We start from the raw sequence: 20122 nt of genomic DNA, 5'->3' as shown, positions 1-20122 counted from the left end.
AGGCCTAGAGACTACTCAGCCATCTCTATTATTGGCATGACTATCCTGCCTGTCTCCCTGAATGGGCACAACATCTCAAGAGCACTTTTCTGACTGTCTGCATCTCCAAGGTGGCTATCTGATGTCCTGTCATAAGATCAGCTGACGCACCTTGAGTAACTGACGTAACCTCCCTGTTTTAGTGTTCTCATGTCAAAATGAAGATCATGATGGCACTGGCTTCCCAGGGCCCCAGCAAGAATTGAGTGGCTTATTTGTAAAGCAATTAGAACTGTTTGTAGAAGGAATCTATACCCACATCTTTGATAGTAACCTGTGCAGCATAGACATCACGAATCAATTGGAGTCTTAACCCTTCCTTTATTGACTCTGTATTTCTTACTCTTTTTGAGCAATGAGCAGCGCCTTTGGAAAGCAATAAACTCATATATATTTGATATATTTGAGGATCCAGCTATCATTTTATTAGAGAAGCTGGTAGGGCTCCTTGATAAGGCAGCAATTAAAATGGGAGGAGTCCCCTCCCCCCCAAAGAGAGGTACATCACAAATACAAGAACTTGGCCAAGCCTGCTTCTTGTCCCCATGGAAACTCTTTCTACTGCCAATTTCTACAATCAGGGCACCACTGTTTTCTGTACCTCATTCCAAAAGGTTCTTCACCATACCATGGAATCAAATGCATCCTACTTCTGTTAAAAGGTAATGCGATGTTAAGTGGCCCTCTGTGGCTAGAACCCACAATTGCCCCTCAGTGAGAGAAAGGACCAAATATAAGAACAGTGGTCTGTGTCCCCAGTCAGCAGGGTTGTGCTTACTTGCAATCATGTTTCTCGATTTCAAAGTGAGGGTTGAAGTTGAGGACAATCTTCTGGTTGGGTTCAGGGGCGTAGACAATCCACTCACAGTTCTGGTGGGAGGGATAGTCCTGGGGGTAACCTGGGGAAGTGATATAGCCAGCATCTTTGGAATTCAGCCGACCTCCGCAGGGTGGATCTGGAAGAAAGAACAACACCAAAGAACTTCAGATATGCTCCGATAGCCTTCCACAAGTCCTCCCTCCCAGTGGCTGCTCTCAACTATTTTAAGGACCTTTTACAGCAGTCCAGGAGACTAATCTATTTACTCACTCGGTGGAAAAGATTATTTCAAGTCTTCTCTCCTCCTAACCACCCCCGCCCCAGACAGACAGACAGACACACAAAACACCCCCCCACACATAGACATACAAAGGAACACACACATACATGTAGACACACATATAGGCACACACAGAGACACAGACACACACAGAGACACAGACATACACACAATCACACACAGAGACACACACATAGACACAGACATGCACACAGACACACACACAGGCACATACACACACACATGCACACACACCAGAAAATGGTCATAAATATTTCGATCACAGGGCTGGAGATTATAAAAACAAGAGTGTACACTTAAGACTCCTCCCTGCCTTTTCCTATCTCCCTTTCTTGGCCCATCTTCCTCTCTTCCTTCAAGCCTCCCATCTCTATCTTTGTCTCATAAATCCTTCATTTTAGTTGGGGTCTCTTAGCCCAGCACAGTCAGCCATCAGCCGGGCTCTGGGAACTGACAATCGTGGTTTTGTGGTACTAACCCATGAGCAAACCTGGCAACAATTACGAGAGGTGCAAAAAAGCACTTTCAGCTTTGGCCCAGAACAGGCCCTAGAGAGTGATTTCAGCTTATTTTAAAAGAAACTCCCCCAAAACATTTAATTCCATACACACACCACAAATTTGATTTATTATTTCATTATACACCCAATGGAAGAATCTAAACTGAAGAATCTGCTGGCTCCAATCTCAGGATTTGCACAAAGGTGCTTTGTGTTGAGCGACCAGACCCCTCAGCTTTCTCTGAGATCTCTGCCCACTGTCCCTCTGGCTCGGTCACCACCAGAGTGTGCTGCTGCTTTGTCAAGATACTAGAAAAGAAAGGCAGAGGCAGAGGCAGAGGAAGAGCTGGCTCCCCCTCGCTTCAGAGCCCGGTCGGAGGTAAACAGCCTCTGTGGGCCAGGAGGGAAGGGGCAGCCTTCAAAGGCAGAAAAGGTAGGTGATGACATTTGAAGAATCTCATCTACCCAGGAGGGAACTCCTGCAACCCCTAGCAGGGGTTGGGAAATAAGGGGTTAGGTTGCTTAATACCACAGTTAGAGCAGAGAGGCACGGGAGACATAGAAATATTCTGAAGCCTCTTGGAGCCCTTCGTCAGCTATGCATGTCTCTGAGCATCAATCACGATTTAATATCGCCATCTGCATGGACCAGCATGGGCCCGTGAATTATGTATTACAGCTCAGCAGATACCCTCCAGGACGGGGGTCTTTCTCCTGTGTTCCCTCAAAGAGGGAATGGGTCATGCATTTTTAACTCTACAGGTGCACTTTACCATCCCCTGTGTCTGTTGGCATTACTGTCTTCCAGCCCTCTGCCGCAGATTTCCAGCCTGACAGGCTTTAAATGCATAAATGATAGGCATGCTGCACAATGGTGGGGGGACACAAATCCACACAAGTAGCCTTTTTGGCGTCTAGCTTCCAAGGGCTCAAACTGTGCCGGGTTGAACTGCCCAGAATCTAATGGATTCAGGTCCATTCCCTACTGGGTGGAAAACAAAAGTGAGCTGTTTCCTCAGGCTAACAGCTACCATATCATCCTCTACCTAATGACCCTGCATCCTCCCCAGGCCTGGAGGACAATGGGTCCATCCCTCCCACCCAGATGCAGCCACCTCCCCTCCCCTGCCTCTTCAGCCCATGCCTGCAGGCTTTGCAGGCACCCAAAAGCACTCTCTCAACCCAGGGCACCAGTATCTTCCAGCTGGTCATATGGTGGCTCATCAGTCTGGGTTTGTATGGGTGAAAGGGGGTGGGAGTGGCCCTCTGTAGAGGCAGATGTGTGTTCATGTGGGGACTTAGATACACTAGTTTTGTTTTTTGGGGTTTTGGGGGTTTTGTTTTTTTTTTTTTTTTGGTCAAAATAGCAGAGACAGGAATGTTCTGCTGGGCCAGCCTCCTGCTGGTTATTTTTGCAGAAAACTGTCCTGCCTCATCCCTTGGATCTCCTGGAGGAAACCTGAGCAGAGCTTCTGTTTAGTAACACTTATGGTTTCCCCATCATGCAAGTCCCCCTATCCCTGCTTCTCTCCAATTACCCTTAACAGAACACTTTCTCCCCTCAGCTTCTTGAGCCTTCAGCAATTAGTCCACGCACACAGATCAGCAGTGGGGACAGGAAAAAAACTTTCCTTACAGAAAGGTTTCCTCTCTTATCTAAGCTCAGAATAATTATTGCCCCACAAAAGAAATTTTGTTCATCTCTGCTATGCTCTATAGCCAATAGTCTTCACTCCTACGGCTGAAATTTATTAATGGAGAGACAAAGGACAACCCCACTGCTTTCCTCTGTCTCCCAACCCCTCCCCATCACATCTTTATCAGAAGAAAATCAAGCCACTTAATGAAATATCTGTGGATTCCTTAACACCTGTCTCAGCTGTGTGTTGTTAACCTTTTCAATACCCATATATTTATAAATGGGCATTCTTGCTGAGTCTGCATTCACACACTCAGAAACACACAGATACTGAACTGGCATCAATTACATATATATATATATATATATCAGCAATTCACACTTCACTCCTGTACACACGTTTACACCCTCTCATAAAATATCACACATCATTTGCACAGACATATATCCACAAAGACAAATACTAGAATTTCTGTCTCTATTTTTCTTGGAGAGAAGAGAGTTCTTGAAAGACTGCAGTAAAAGCTGGAAAGAAAACACACTAAATCTTTCTACGGCTCTTCTTGATAACTGATCTTTTCATTTCTAAATGGGGGTGGGTTTGCAAGTCTTAAAAGTACGAGCTTGCCCCAGTCAGAATTAGCTAGAATTTCTTGTGAAGAGTTAGATCATCCATTACTTTATAGGCCTTCATTCTACTCTGAAAGAACTCCATCATTCTTTCTGTCTTGTTTCAGAGGCATCAGACCACAAGGAGAGAGAAACTTGAACTCAAGGGCAAACTCCTTAAGGCCAGTATCACACCAGAAAGAGGAACCAGGCACTACGGAAGCCACTGAGCCTGTTTGGTGAGCTGACCTGGAGCCTCATTCTGCAACTATTTTGTGCACACCTTCCACCTGGGGCAAACTTAGTTCCCTAAGAGAAACAGCCAAATCCATCTGGGAGGGAAGCTTGAAGGGTGAGCTGGGTCAGAGGACAGTGGGTTAAAGGTCACAATGGGATGCCTGTACACATAACCTCTAGGGAAGTAGGAGCTAACTCTTTCAGCCACAGGCTTTAGATTTTTCCCTCAGAGTGAATACTTAACATGCATTCATTTGAAAAGTAATATGCCAAATATATATTTTTCTAAATTTCTACGGCCCTGTTTGTCTCAGTATAGTTATGTTGATCTTGCCTATGGGTTTCTTGACCCCTCCCCCAAGATAAAAGAATTTCCTATCCATTCACTTAGGCCCTCCTAGATAGCCTGAATTAAAACCAAGCTCCTTGGCAATATTTGATGTTTAGAAAGCATAAAGAAGGGGGAGAAAAAAGAACCCTTACAAATCTAGTCTGCCATCTAGGAAATTTAATTGGAATTGTTTTAAAGAAAAACGATAGTGCCTGAATTTAGTGAGAATTTTGCTTTTTTTTTTTTAAGATGTATACATATATTAGCACCACATATATGCATGGGGTCCAGAAGAGGGCATTGAACTTCCTGGAATTCTCCTGGAGTTACAGATGGTTGTGAGTCACCATGTAAGTGCTGGGAACCAAAACTGAGTCCTCTCTGTAAGAGCAGAAAGTCCTTTTAACCATTGAGCCATCTCTGCAGCCCCTTATGGTGAAGACTTTTAAATAATCAGAATTCTATGGGTTTGCTTCAACAGCCAGACTCCTGTGACCACAGGTGAAAAGCAAATAGACCCCAAGTTAATTGAAGGGATAGAAAGCATGAACAGGGATACTTACTCTGGAGTAGTGAGGTAACTGTCAAAGGTATTGTGTGTGCATGCATACATGAGTGCATGTGTGTGTGTGTGGGGGCACTTGACATTGGCAAAAGGGGGATAAACTTATTCCTTAATTGAGTGGGGCCTTCTTAGGTTTCACCTTTATATGTTTAATTCAATGTGTGGATTGTATTAGGTTTGTACTTGTCACATTTTTATGTTTTAAGAAGTGGTACTCTTTCCCCTTGGATGAAAACTCTACCCAGAATTCCAAAGTACAATGGAGGTAGAAGAGAAACTCACCTTGGATGTTCCAAGGGAAGAAGCCAGAAACTAAAGAACATCATTTTGGCTTCTAAGCTCTGCCCTCATTTCTCAGGACATTCTCTGGGACCTCCTGGATCTGGTTGAAACCCACTGAACTAGATCTCTGTGATTTTAACATGCCATTGAGACAAGAGGAATATTAGAGACATCTATTTCTTATATGGGTAGCCCAACTTTTCTGTTGCTGCCCCTTCTGTGGGTTTAGTTATCGGTGGTCAAAGTCTTTGCTGTACCTTGATAATTCTCCTTCTAACACATAGTTAGGAGATCAACAGCAGCCTAACACTGTTGTTAAGTCATTTACTTCATTACGTTCACTACATACTAGCAAGCATCATTATCCAAAGAAGAAGAGTACATTAACTACAGACAGATAGATGATAGATAGATGACAGAGTACATCCATAAAATTTTATTATGGTATGCTATTGTAATTGTTATACTTTATTATTAGCTATTGTTAATCCTTTAGTATGCTTCATTTATAAGTTACATTTTGTCAGAAGTATTATGCATAGGAAAAAGTGTAATCTATTGAGTTGAGCATTATCCCTAGTTTCAGGCATCTGCGGGGAGAGCAGAACAATTCCTCACAGGGATATAGAGGTAAGTGTAGACTGTAGGATTGCCGTATACCTGTCTCACTTCCCTTGGGAACCTTTTACAGTGTATTCTTTACTTACAACATAATCCCATCCTGCCCTTAATCCCACAACAATGCTTTCATCTAATTATGCATAGCAAGGCAAAGAAGATACTCTTCTTCCTCTAGTTAAAAAAAGAGGAAGCTGCCACCTTCTCATGTCACTGTCTCTTGTTGTTTATGGGCAGTTGACTAGAATAGCAATGGTTGGGGATGAAGAGCTCCATAATCAAGTGGCAAGCTGTGTGGCCTTGGGTAACTTAGGCCACCATGCGGAGACTGTGCCCTCTCAGGTGAAACGTTATTTCCAGTTCAAAAATTCAAAGCTCAAACCATGAGGTGGGATTAAGCTCCTAGAACCTGTAGACCAACCTCAAATTCAAAGGCATCTCTTCCTTCTGAGACTATAGGCTGCTTTATTTGCTAGGTAAGGCTGAAACAAAATGCTAGGGACCTCACAGGAGCATGTTGGTCTTGCATTATGGAGAGCTCGAATGTCTCTTTTAATCACATTAGCTGTACTGATGTGAGCTTCTTAACTGTCTCTGAGGCTGCTTATTTATAAATATTATGAATACACAGTTCTCTGTGTGAGCATGTGAACAGAGATTCATGAAGGGAAAACCAAAAGCAGTATCATCAAATCCCCCATTAGACCATCTAAGTCCTTTGCTTGGGCTTTTAACCAAGTTTTGCTCACCAGCTCAGGATAAACTCCTTCGAAGAGTTATTTCTCTGAGCTGAGGCTGGATTTTGTTTTATTCAAAGTGACTTCAGCCTGTCACAAGACAGTCTCATAAAATCTGTATCTTGGCTTAAGCTGGGGAGAAATGAGCCAATCCATCAGCCAGGAATGCGGCAGTTTGACCACTTCCTCAGGCATCTAGGAGGGGGTGCCATCTATTCAGTTTATGGGGCTGGGTGGCAGTCAGCAAGGCACTCTTGGAGGTATGGTAAATGAGAATCTCCATGAACTTTTGCCTTAATAAAGTTCAAGATCTAAATAAAAGAACCATCTGGGAACGGAGGGGAGACAAGGAACCGTAAGCAGGAGAAGTCAGTTCTTGTCCAAGGAATGCAAAAAGAAACAAAGCAAACTGTCTTCCACCACACCCCCAACTTGCCTAGGACACAACTGGAAGATGGGACTGGAAGCGAGACCTCAAGAGCGACTCTCCCTCTTCTATCTGGATGCTAAAACAAACCCTCACTTAATCGGAAAATGGAAGTTTGACGTGATTACCTCCCCTGACCTCGAATCATGCCACCTATGGTAACCTTGTGATTTGTCATCTTAGATTATAAACAAATGCAATTCCAATAGGTCAGCCAATATAATATCATTAGTTCATATTTATGTCCGCTCTTTCCCAGACCTCATTGCAAATGCTGTTTTGATGCCATTGATGAGAGATCTGGGATTACAAATCTTGACCATTTTAACAGACATTTGGGAAAGGAAACAGAAAAAGAATAATTTTGAGGTCTCTCCAAAAGCCAAAGGAAGGGGGATGGCTAATAAAATATATATTTTTTCCAGTTATTTTGATGAACTCAGGTTGAAATGTCAATTGCTCCCTCTTGGCTAGCACATGAAACTTGAGGCCCCTGGCCTTGCAAATTGAGCCTTGCATTAAGCCCAAGCTACTATTTCTAACTTTATTGGCAATTATTTCTAACAATGGATTCTAAATTGCAGTTCCCCTAAACAAACTCAGTGTCTCTCTGTTCCCTCTTTCCTTTCCCCATGAACGTCTTTTCCTTGCCGATGTGTGTGTGTGTGTGTGTGTGTGTGTGTGTGTGTGTGTGTGTATATATATATATATATATATATATATATATATCTGAGCCTTCCTCACCTCCACACCAGGACTGCTAAGGACTACCCCTCCCTTCTCTATACCTCACAAACTGTAGTCTTGAGCAGTTTCTAAGAGTTCAGATGGCCTTATCCACCAGCCCCCTGAGGCCAAGGATCCTTCCTTATCCATCCTTGGCAAGTCCTATGAGATCAAATCCAGAATCCTTCCCACCAGTCACAGTCAATGAGATCCTAGCAATTAATGAATTAAGATGGACCTAACATAACACCGAGTGTATAACCAGATACCAAAATTCATTTTATCACAAATTGCAAAACACCAGCAACTACTTTCCTTTCCTATCCTCAACTGCTATTAAATACAGATTTTAAAATGGTGCATTAATCATTTGAGATAATAACATGCAGCCATAGATCAAGATGATCTTAATGTGAGCAGGGTCTCACCTTACCTAATGATGAAGACCAGTGTTATACATATGTTCTAACTAGCAGTAGAAAACATTTTTTTTCCTGAAGTTTTTGGTTGATTGTTTGCTGTTCCTCCTCACTCGAAAGGGCAACTTCTAAATATTTGCTTATCAGTAGCACTTGCAAGACTCATAAAAACTACTACAACGTCATCAGTGAGCCACTGATGGTATTGGATTTTCTCCTACGTGACTTCAACTGGCCCCTGTCCACTAAATCTGTCCTGTGCCTTTATCTCTGGCTCCTACTCTGCCTTCAGGGAACATCTGCTTTATTTTCCCCATCTATTCTCACAATTATTATTATCATTTGGTCCAGTAATTTGCAATTCCCTTTATCTTCTTCTAGGACTGGCTCTGGCTCTCTCCAGAACCTAATTGCTAGTTATCAGAACATCTTTGGGGGCTGGGACCAGGTTACCAGACTCTCTCCTCTCTCCTCTTTCCTCCCTCCACAACCCCCCCTCCCAGGAGCCCTGTATACTGCAAGCTACTGAGAAGAACTTTATCTTATTCCCATTCACCCTTTCTTTTTCTGGATTAGACCATGCCTCTTTTATGAAGACCCAGAGGGAAATGGGATTATTAAGAGTCTTACTGGGTAAAAGCCATTTTGTCTTTCTGACTACTTTCTTTTGAGTACAGTTGCTGAGGGGACTTAATGCCAGACTAGAAATTATTACAAATTCAGGAGAGTGCCTTAGCCACAGCATTCCCTGCTGAGCATACTTTCAGTCAGGAAGGATGGAAGGGGAGGGGAAAGGAACAGAAAGAAAAAAGACAGATCTGGAATGGGGGAGGAGTGGAACCAAGAACATGGAGAATAGAGTAACAAAGAAAAAGAAGGTGAAGAGGAGATATCCCTTTGCTGAGCTGAGAATCCAGCAGGAGTGATGGGTCTGTGGAAAACTTCGTGAAGGAGATGAGCTGGTGCTTATAAAACACAGACAAAGGTTTAGTGAGGGAGCAGCCAAGAATGAATAAATCTCATAAAGATAAAATAAACTTCCCACAGTGGTTAGAGAGTACCTTGCATGAGCATGAGATGGCTAACCCTAAGAGTGAGTGACATCAGAACAGACTCAGCAAGCCTCAATTCTTGTTATGTCACGAAGCACAGCCATCCTAGGGAGACACTGTTATCAAACACACCCTTTACAGATAGGGAAGCTGAGGCACACAGCCATTAAGTACTCTGGTGGAACGGAGTACTTAGAATACAGAGCTGGCAACCCGCTGAGTTGAACTGCTAACCCGGACAGCTGATCTGGCTCTACTGTAAAGTCCAACACCAGTGCTCTCAGACTTCAGGGACACTTATTGGTGGCATTTAGGAAAAGATAAATATTTTGCCCCTTTCAATACCCCCTTTCTCTGCCCATGCCAGTCACTGGCCAGTGTGAACAATGAGGGATGTGTTCAAGGCTGGGTGTGAGCAGGCTGGAAACACTTAACACCTTCTCCACTGCCTTGCATACACACAGGCTCCTGGCTCCCTGTCACGCGGGTGCCTGCTCTTTCCGGCATTCTGGAAGCTCTGAGTGGGGTGTGGGGGAGAGTGGCAGGATGCTCAGGTCTGCAGGCACATTTCATAGCATCACAGATGATTTTTTTTTTTTTTTTGGTCAACACCCATTCCTCCCCTTTCTTCTCCAGCCGGCCTGCTTACGCGTCTCTGTCCCAACCGCCACGTTGTTATTGTTCTACTGGAGAGACGCAGCATTTTCAGAAATGGGGGATTTATTTTTATAGCACAGCTGGTCTGCCAAAGGTCACATAATTTGGCAACATTCCCAGTGGTTAAAAATTAATTTCTTCTTATTAATACAACCAAGGTCCCATAGGATAGGGGCTCAGTCTTATCTAAACTTGACAGCTTCCTAAACCTTTAGAAGCTTTCTCCTGGGCCAGCCACAGGACAAGGCCAGTGTGTCCTGGAATCCAACCCCACTAAACCTTTCTTGGGAATGAAATGGTTAAATATTGAGCCTCCTTCTCTACAAGGCAGACAAAACCTTGGAAGATGCAGTAGGAACTGAGAGTTGGGGGGTGGGGGTGGGACACACACAACTCCTGTAGTGTCTTCCAGAAATGGATTAACTATCCTCTTCACAAGCTAGAGATGAGTCTGTTCCTGGGAGAAACAGGACAATGGCAAACTCCTGGGCCTCAAAAGACACATCTGCCACTCAAGGTGGGGTACTACATTTGGCAAGTGATGACCAGATGATGAAATATCTTGGCTATGTTCATGCCACAATGAACTCCTACTCTGAGGTCACTTTTTAAAAGTCCTATCTCCTTAATTCAAGGAATTTCAAATGTGTTATGTTTGTCACAAGACAAAATAATAATAAATTTCGTTCTGGGTCAAATCAGCTTTTCTATTTAATTCACAATCTGGCAACTTGTTGTTCTATAGAAGGACCCAGCTCTGTGTGTGTGTGTGTGTGTGTGTGTGTGTGTGCTAGATTAGAGGGCTGAGGAAACAAGAACCGGTCAGGTCCAAGTCTTCCTCACCTGATTAAGACAGAGGGGACTTCAAATCCAAGTGATTCAGGTAAAGAGACCTCCTTCCTTTTGGTTGCTGTGACTCTGCTGTTTTGTTATATTTAAATTGGCCTAGTTCAGCGTTGAGTTTGATAACATGGCCAGCATTTAGCACAAGGGCTTCTGATTTGATTTGTCTGATCTGCTGGCTGGAGAAAGCATAACCAGGGAACAATGCCCCCTTCCATTTTACTTAGCATGCTTTGTGCTTTCTACATGGGAAAATCTCACCTTAAGATCTTTGCAAACTGGATCTTTGGGGAACATGTTCTGAAAACTATCAGCCTGGCTCTTGAATTTTGTCAACTCAGAATGTCCCATACTTGATTCACCCCAAGTCAGTTCTTTCTTTTGAGTGCTCTGATGAAGAGTTGAATGCGATTTAGAAGACAGCGCCCCCTGCCTCCCCCTCCCCCCCCCCCTCCCTGCGACCCAATAACTGTTGTTGGCATACATGCCCCATTGCATAAGAATTGGTGATGTGCTCCTCACTTTTCCTATACCTAGAAGACAGAAACCTGAAGAAAGCCCACCATCCATTGAACAGCAGGGGGCTGGAGCCATTTGGTAGACAGCGGGGGTCCTGTCTGGAGAGCCCAGCCTCCAATCCCTGCAGTTTTCCAATCTCACACTTTGCCAGCTGAGTGCTCTGAGGACTCCGTGGGATGACATAAAACCTCACCCTGGAGGTGCTGCTGGGCATTTGCTATTCTACCTGGTGAATCCTGGACAAGTAAGGGCCTGCCATGAAGCCCCGTAGGGCACTCTCCGCTGTTTTATACTGTGTACTCAGTTGGGGAAAAAAAAAAAAAACCAAACAAACCAACAACCAGCCTCACCATCTCCAGTGCTTGTTTCTGGGGAAAAGGTGTCTGGGCACTTACTTAATGAGGGCAGGAGACAAGTCCCCAGAGCTCTAAGGAGGCTATTCAGAATCCTGTCTTACTTGTAAATGATTATACCCATCCATGACCACGGGACATTTTGGGGAGACAGTCCAAAACCCTCACAAACTCCATTATCAAGCCCTTGGACTATCGCTGCTTCCGTTAGAGGATTTGTTTGAACCCAGACCTATCTCCCACAGCCCATTTACACCTTTTATCTGATCACCTAGCTCAGACTGAAGGTTGAATTGACCGAGTCAGCCCGTGTCCATGGCAATGGTGTTAAAGACCACCATAGATCAAAGCGCTCCTGGAGTAGGAAGGAAGACGGTTATGGGTTCTGGCTTCTTTCTGGCCCCGAGCCGTGGGTCTCAAGGGACTGGGGGGAGGAGGAGTAGACATTAAGCCTGGGATTTGCCACCTTCTGAAGAACCCACAGCAGGGACAGTGATTTCTTAGGTAGAAAGCAAAAACTCTGAGGATCCACTCTAGCAGAGCAGTTTTGTGGTTCGGTGCTGTTGGGGGAATGACTAGCGCCAGGGGGCTCTCCTCTCTGTCAGAAACTGAAAAGAAGGGAAGCAGAGAGAGCCAAGCAGGGAGTCTACGCCAATAAACGGGAGCGTCCAGTCCCTTCCCTTCCAGCTGAAATTCAACCTGAGCCACAGAATCTGCGGCTCAGATGGGAGTATCCGCTACGTAGATCTGGAAAGCTGATTCCAGTGCCCCCAACCCCCGGAGATTCCCAGAGTGTCACCCAAACCGTTCCACACTCCCTCACACACGCAACGCCCACCTTAGGACAGTCGGTCCACTCGTGCCCTCCACGCTGATGCTACTTAGGGACCGGTGGAACACACTGGGGCGCAGGCAGCCGGAGGCGAGGGGTGGGGGCAGCCGTTTAATCACAGTTTGTCTCGCCTCCATTAACTTGTGTTGATATTTAAAAAGAAATCAATCAGGGAAACTGAAGCAGGGAACTGGTCGTGAACACTATTTTTTCCCCACGTGGGCACGGGCAGCGAGGAAGGGGCGGGGGGGTGGTGTGAGGGCGGCAATCTGCCTGCAGGCTACTGCAGTGGCTGATCTGGAGGACAAGCCGCAGCCACGACCTAACTTTCTGGCATTGGGCAGCGTCAGGGAAATGCCGCAGGCTTCTATCCAGGGGTGTCCTTAGTCTTGAAGAGGAGGGGACCGGTCTGGAGGAATTCTAGGCGGCCAACTTAGCAGAGGCTTATAGCCTCGGTTCTGCTTTTGCTGGGAATATTTTTGCCTAATAGAATGTTTATGGATTGCTCAGCTCTGTTTCTGCTGCGTAGCCCAAACAAATCGATGCGGCGGTAGGGACGGTGCTGGGGGATGGGGGTGAGAGCGCTGGGGGGCGCCCACGTCTCGGCCACGTGGATGCCCGCGCGGCGTGCTCTTCACCTGTTTGTGCGCTCAGGCTGTGAGAGTTGCGCGCATTCCTGCGGTTTAGGCTGCCTGGCGGCTCCTCGCCTCTCCCCGCCCTCGGTGCTGCAATCCCACCCCGGCTTCCTGCCTCCCGGCCAGGCTAGCACGAGAGTCTTTCGGCTTCAGGCCCCCAGCTTCTACATGCCAGTTCTCCAGGGGCTGCGGCGAGCTTGCAGCGCCTAGCACAGCTCCGGGAGTAGGAGGGGGCGCTCCGAGCCGGCTCAACCCAGCTGCCCACAGACTCCGGCGGGAGGGTATGCGCCTGGGAGCCCCATGCATGGTGCCTACAGGGCCTTCCAGCTACCACGAACCGGCCGGGTATTTGCTCAGTTGCCCCCACGTGTGCCCGCCACCTTCTTTCCCGGCCTCCTTCTCGGAATAGGCTCCCGCCGCCGCCGTAGTGCCAGGGCCAGCCCACCTCCTGGCGGGCGCACATAGGGTGAGTCAGAGGTCTAGCTTGGCCTCGCCCTTAGCCACCCGGGCTAGGTCTCCCGGTACCAATCAGTTACTCGACTGAAACCATGACCGGCGATTGGTCACCTTTTCGGGCAGCCAGATAATATCTACTCAGGGCGAGTCCCAACCCTGGTTCGAGGCTGCCCGCGGGGCTTAGCGGGGCTACGCACCCCGCGCTTTTGAGCTTCTCTGGAAGTGACGCAGCGAGACCAGAGATTGGGAGGGAGCTCTGCAGAGAGTGCGGGAGGCAGGTGGCAGAGCAGGAGTGGGTCCGAGCGAGTGTCATACACACACACGTACACATGCTCCACGCAGCGCTCAGGGACAGATGTGCGAACATCTGGGATAGGAGATGGTCCCCGAGTCTTCACAATCCCTTTCGCTTCGCACATCACATGGAACCTGAAGTTGTGTGTGCGCGCACGCATGTGTGTGTGTGTGTGTGTGTGTGTGTGTGTGTGTGATGTGTGCCAGTGTGCGCGCACTCGCACACCGGGGGCCTACCGGAGTCCGGTCTTGAATACATAATATACCGTGGGCATTCTCAAGAAGCGCGCGTGCGCGCGCGCGCACACACATTCACACATACACAGCAAACCACACACATACATAATTTACGCAGCATTCAGGTCCGTGGGAGGTAATTTAATTTCTATTCAAGCTGGGAATTCAGAATTAAGGCAATATGGAATGCTAGGCCCAGAAAATTTCCCCAGGACGGACCTGCACCCAACCCTTCCTTGGCTCGTGCTTTACAGTTGCCTGTACGACCAGTTACCGCAGAGACGGAGCTGCAAAGGCTTGGATTGGGGTCTCAACGGGATTTCCCACTCTGCCAAGCCCCAAAAGGTAGCAAAAAAAAAAATCTATGTCCCACGTAAAGTGACTGTATTTGTGTGTTGGGAAAGGGACAAGAAGCTTGGTAGCCGCTAAGCTTTCGCCTCAGGACCCGCTAAGCATGGTGCGGGGGCGCCAGGGTGGCTGTGACGAAGGAGAGCCACCACTGCAGCTGGCTGTCTCCGCCGAGTGCCTCGAGGTAATAGCACTTCTCCGAGTTTTAGTCTCTGTCTTTCCTCCCTTCTTCTCTCCTTCCCCCATTTCCTTAGTAGATGGTATCCCATCCCCAGTCACCTGTAGGAGCAAACGCTAAGAGTTTTTTCAGGTTCCAGACACTGTCTTAGAGCGGAGGGGAGCACCCTTAGAAGCAGTCCCAGGGTGGAAGAACCGCATTCCCAGAGACCAGGGACCTGTTTTCAGAGAGGTATCCCTTGTCGCACTCGACAAGAGTTGGCCCTGGCCTCTCCTAGGCCCCGCTGTGCTTATCTCTCTCTGCAGCCTGTGTCCACACACCCTTTTTGGCAGTGCTTGAGAACAAATTCCACTCAAAAGTTTCTAACCACTTCACAAGAGAAGAGACTGCCTGCCGAGGGTTTGTTTTTATCTTTTAAGAAAAAAATTTAAAGAACATGATTTGCTGTCCCAGAAACACACGGATTCAGGAGAGAGTGGGGACTATCAACTGCCCACGGAAAAGCTCCCATGATGGCCACAAGCTAGCTTGGTCCACTAGCTTCAGCCCTCTGGTTCTGAGATGTAGCCACCCATTCTGCAAAGAATCCACACATCTGAAAACCAAAGCTAGACTTTTGCTCTTTTCCCAAGCCCTTCAGCTAACATTGCTCAATGTAGCTAAGTGGAGGGAATGCAAATGATTTATATTTCACTGGCTAGGTTGAAGAAACTCAAGGGAGATGTGTTCTGCTTCAAGACAGGGAGAAAAAAAAATCCCCAAAACTGTAATGCAAAGGCTTTGTAGTATTTTTAAACCTTTGATTCAGTCCATATGTGACATCTGAACACCGCCAAATTCTGTTACAAAACACACACACACACACACACACACACACTCCCTTAGTAAGAGAGAAAAGTTGTGTTTAGCAGCCCCGATGGTGTAAAGAAGGCCGCTGAGATCTCCCTTTACATTATTGAGTATTGAGGGAGCCTCCTCCTGAGCGGTTCTGAGTGGCTTCTCTGCATTAGCAATAGCCTTTAAAGAGGGAACCATGTAAAAATGAATAGAAAAACTTTGAAGGGCTTACCTTGCTGGCTTCTCACTTTGTGTCCTGAAAAGTACAGAGCTAAGAAAACCCAGGTAAGAGGAAACATATCCATTTTTGACAGAGAGGCTCTCTCCGGGGCTAGGTTTGTGGGATCTCGTATAATTATGTCTTTGTGTTTTCCTCTCTAATTTTCTTCCTTGTGGTGTCTTCTGTAAAGGTCTCTAACGATCAGCGTTTTCCTCCAGGGTCCTGGCGGTGTGTCTGTCTTCACCTTTATTCTTGCTGGAATATCTCCACCTTACTAGGAGATAGCTCCTGAAATCAGCAAAGAGGGAGCAAGCTGGGGAAGCGGAGACCGGTTTCCTCTTCAAACCCAAACGCGTGTATGTTCTCTCCAGTTCCTCAAAGTGTCATTTCCTTTATCCTACAACATCACGAGGGTTTCCCAAAAGCTAAGCGCAAAATAATAGTAATAATAATAAAAAATCAAAGCCAAGAATTGTCCTGGGCATCACACGGCCCCTAGGCAGCTGTGTGATCTCAGAAGCGCAAACTGACACAGGTCCCCCGGCACCCGGGACACACACGCGGGCAGAGGCACGGACCGCTGGACAGGCGGAGTGGAAGGCAGTCAGGCTCCCGGCTCTTGTCCTCTCCGGGTTCCCCTAAGCGGGAGCCTCCCCCGGCGGCTACACCCGCTTGGCCAGTCTCTGGAGGGGAGTGCGAGGCAGGAAGCTGCTGCGGCCGGTGCTGCTGGTGCTGCTGCGGGTGCGGCGGCGGCTGGGATCGCCCGCGAGTGTGCGAGCCGCTCTCCGAGTTCGCTGGCGCCCGCCCTCACCTCCACCTCGCCCAGCGCCGGGCTGAGTGTCTGTGCTTCTGAGGATGTGCCGGGGGCGGGCTGCGGGCTGGTGCCTCGCTCGCCTCCTCTGCCTCCCCTCCGGCTCCCCCCTCGCCTTTTCAGGCCGAGCAGCATGTGGATGTCAGAGCCGCGGCAGAGCGATCCGATTACGCGCCCGCTCAGGGCCCGCCCCTTCTGTGTTCCTGATTAAAGAGGCAGCCGCGGAGACGCGCGGCGCAGAGCCGAGGACCGCGGCACCCAGCTCGGGCGGGGCGGCGGTGGCTCGCAACCCCGCGGCCGCGCGATCAAAGTTAAGGTGCCACGCAATCCTGCTGCCCCTCTCCCAGTCGGCACCTCCCTCCCGCCCCGCGCACCTCTGTGCCGGGCTGCGGGTGTGTCACACCCGGAGCAAGGAGCGCCCTCCCTTCAGGGCGCGCTGCCTCTGCCGGAGGGAAACTCCGCAGAGCCCGGGAAATTCTTGTTCTGAGACTCAGATGTTACACACTCAGAAGCCAACACAATGCCACCTGCAATGGCGTTACAGGAGTTGGGTGGCGAACCGTGTTTGGCGTAGGCAGCCAGTCGGCAGCTCAGCCCTGTGTTCTCAGAAGCAGCAGTGCATGGTGGCGACACACAGTCAGCCTTAGCCTTCGATGAACCAAACCTCAAATACTTCTTAGGTTTACTTCTCATATCCTTTGTTGTGTCCCAAACAGTCTTCTCTGCGGTCTGGGTTAAGATTTACTTCAACTTGCGCCCTTGACTTGGAACTATCTTTAAACAAGGGACGATTTTATTGAGTAAAGAATTTCCCCAGGCAATTAAAATGTCCCCCGGCCACCTAATACACCTTCAAGCTTCGGCACATAGTTCAGGTACACGAAGGCCTCTTGGAATGCTACTGTTAACTACTTCTGTTCATGTTTCCCCAAGGAGATGTGGTCACAATGTTGACAGAAAGAAAATAGCATTGTGTTACCTATTTTTAAGTGGAGACATGAAAACTGTTTCAAGGAGCTGTGAGCTAACAGTTGGGGAAACACTTGCGTCTTTGTTTCTGAGGGTGGCTGGGTGATCTCCAACTGTCATATTCACCAGATATCATTGCTTTACCGTGATCAAGATTCAACAGAGCACACCTGGCAAGCTTTTCAATCCCTTTCCTAGCAGTCTGCAGATTAAGAAACAAGTTTGGGTGACAAGGGACAGTCACATCTGCCTATACCATTTTTTTCTCTCCCTTAGCGTGGACATATGGGTTCATCTGGTTGGTTTCTCTCCTTATCTGGACTTGCTATTAGCTTTGTTTATCACAGTCAATGTTTGGGGAAAAAAATCTGTAACTCTCACTTAACTGTTATTTACATGGAGATAAACCCAAACAAAATTGAATCAGAAGTGATTGGCAACCAGTTGAATGAAGACAGAGGGGTTTTCCAGTGGAAGTCCAGATGCTGAATACTGAATATCACATAGTTAATCTTAGCTGCCTGGGTGCAATGGGCAGGAGTCAGAGGCCCCCTGAGTTCTTCCAGAGAGCAACACACACACACACACACACACACACACACACACACACACACCGCACCTCAAATACTCATAGGAGCTAGTTTTGATTTCCTTTATCCTTCCTTTCCCTTCCTTGTTTCTTTTTTCTAGGCTTAAGAGAAAATCAGTATCACTAAAGCTCCAGAGTTACATTTGCTTGGTTTAAGGTCCAGTTGTAAAGAATGATCTCCCAGTTCCAAATATTTGATGAAGGAAGAGGGGAAGTCTGGATTTTGGACCTTAAGCTTAAATCCTGGCTTGTGTTGTTGGCAAAGCACTAATCCAAGGACAAACAACGCTATCTGCACTAACAGTGCCTGAAAGGGAAGAGTTACTCAGTGTCACAGCTGCACTGCTCTCCAGGCAGACTTATCCATTCCAGCGTGGACTAGAGCTGCACACAGCCACTTTCTGAGAACGCTAAGGATAGGGGTTAGGCAAAGGGCAGAGAGGGGAGGAGGGAGGGAGGGAGGGAGGGAGAGAGAGAGAGAGCCAAAGCCCATTGGGAAACCATAAGGATGACAACCGGAACTGCTGGGCCTGGGACCTCAGACTTGAGGGTTCCTGTCTAGCTGCTTCCAGGGTTCTCCCTGCTTCTGGGAAAAGTCAGTAAGAGTCAGTGTTCTGTTCCTGGATCCTGCTTCAGGCATTATGGGTCTTCGTTTTTTTCAGAGGTGTTCTAAAGGGGGCGCTAACTTGCTTTCTGGGAGCCTCTGTGTCTCTGCGTGCAAGGCTTCACTGCAGTCCACTGGAGTGAAGGCTTCCTGTTCTGCAGATGGCCGGAGGGAGGGAGAACCCCTGGGGACTTAAAGCAGCCAGAGCTTTCCCAATCCTCTAGGGGGCAGCACTCAATAAATAATTGCCCATGCCACCAAAGACCTCTATATGTGCTGGAGAGCTCCTGTCTTCTCAAAGGACTTCAGCAAACTAGGGGAAATTCAGAATCAGGCTACCGAATCTTCCAGTCGACTCTGAACAATATCTCACTGGCCTCTAGAGCGCTTAGAATTGCTTTCACCTAGGACTTTCAAGGACTCTTCAGAACAGAACACAAAGTCCTATGTGGGGCACATCGAAAAAGGCTCTTTAGGGAAAGTTTCCAGGCTAGGGCTGGCTCAGACCTGTCAATTGTTTTTAATCTAGAGTGGAATCTGTGGGGTCTGCTGCCATGCGTTTTGTTTTAAGAGCCAAACCAGTGGTAAGTTGGTTGAAGAGCCACTGCCACGTGTGTCCACATCTCTGACCCTTGTTTATGAAAAGACCAGGAAATTTTCTGTTTCAATGGTTTTATGACTGGAAACACTGAACTGGCCCCTAACAGCTCATAGTGAAGCAAGGATTACTGAACTTACCTCTCACTCAGCTGAGATGCCCACATCACTGTCCCTAATTACATAATAATAATAATAATAATAATAATAATAATAATAATAATCATGATAGTCATATCCTACAGTCCTTAGATGGGGAGGAGTGGGTTAGGAGAACATAGAGCAAGTTTCCAGGTGATACTAAAAGGAAGCTGTCTTCAGATACTTCCTGTGGAAAATCAGGATATCCTGAGCTATACAGTCCTAAACTTGAAGGGCATCGGAATCATGGGGTTGGGGTAGGGCAGGTGTTAAAATCCAGGTCTTGGGGCACCAGCCTCCTGTGGGTAGAATTGCATAATCTGAGATGACTTCTGGGTGTCTGTATTTTTCCCACACAAGTTTTAGATGATTCTGACCCATAGACCAATTGAGCAATAATTTTGATATATGCCATTTACGTACAGCCTTCAATGCATCTTCTATCAAAGGGTATTTAGCAAAGTATTCCCTTCACACTCTCTCTGTGAACACTTTTCGGGTGGGGTCTGATGTTTCAGATTTCAGGAGAGCCTCACCAAGAATATATCCACCAAAGTGCCATGATGGTGGAGTTCCTAGCTTTATCTTGTGACTTTGAGAAGCAGTGGGCCAAAGAATCTATTTGGAAACCACCTCAAAGTTGACCTGGGGTAGCGGGGAGAGCTGGAGCAACATGGTCAGAGGACCAGTTATGGGAGTTT

At 47.2% G+C, this 20122-nt stretch overlaps 1 protein-coding gene across 3 annotated transcripts in view; it reads right to left on the bottom strand.

Annotated features, from left to right (window-relative positions):
* Positions 1 to 16686, bottom strand: part of Nrp2 (neuropilin 2) — a 113967-nt gene extending 97281 nt beyond the window's left edge. For all 3 annotated transcript variants that reach the window (XM_028765605.1, XM_028765606.1, XM_028765607.1), the window contains exons 1-2: positions 15723 to 16686; positions 818 to 995 (exon numbers count right to left, since the gene is read on the bottom strand). In XM_028765605.1, the coding sequence (XP_028621438.1) occupies positions 818 to 995; positions 15723 to 15795 (251 nt within the window). In that variant the 5' untranslated portion in view covers positions 15796 to 16686. The remainder of the gene's footprint in view (positions 1 to 817; positions 996 to 15722) is intronic.
* Between the last annotated feature and the right edge of the window lie 3436 nt (positions 16687 to 20122).

This window comes from Grammomys surdaster, unplaced genomic scaffold (genome assembly GCF_004785775.1).
Source record: "Grammomys surdaster isolate TR1022 unplaced genomic scaffold, NIH_TR_1.0 165, whole genome shotgun sequence".
Lineage (NCBI taxonomy): Eukaryota > Metazoa > Chordata > Mammalia > Rodentia > Muridae > Grammomys > Grammomys surdaster.
This window is presented reverse-complemented; position numbering and strand designations above follow the sequence as displayed.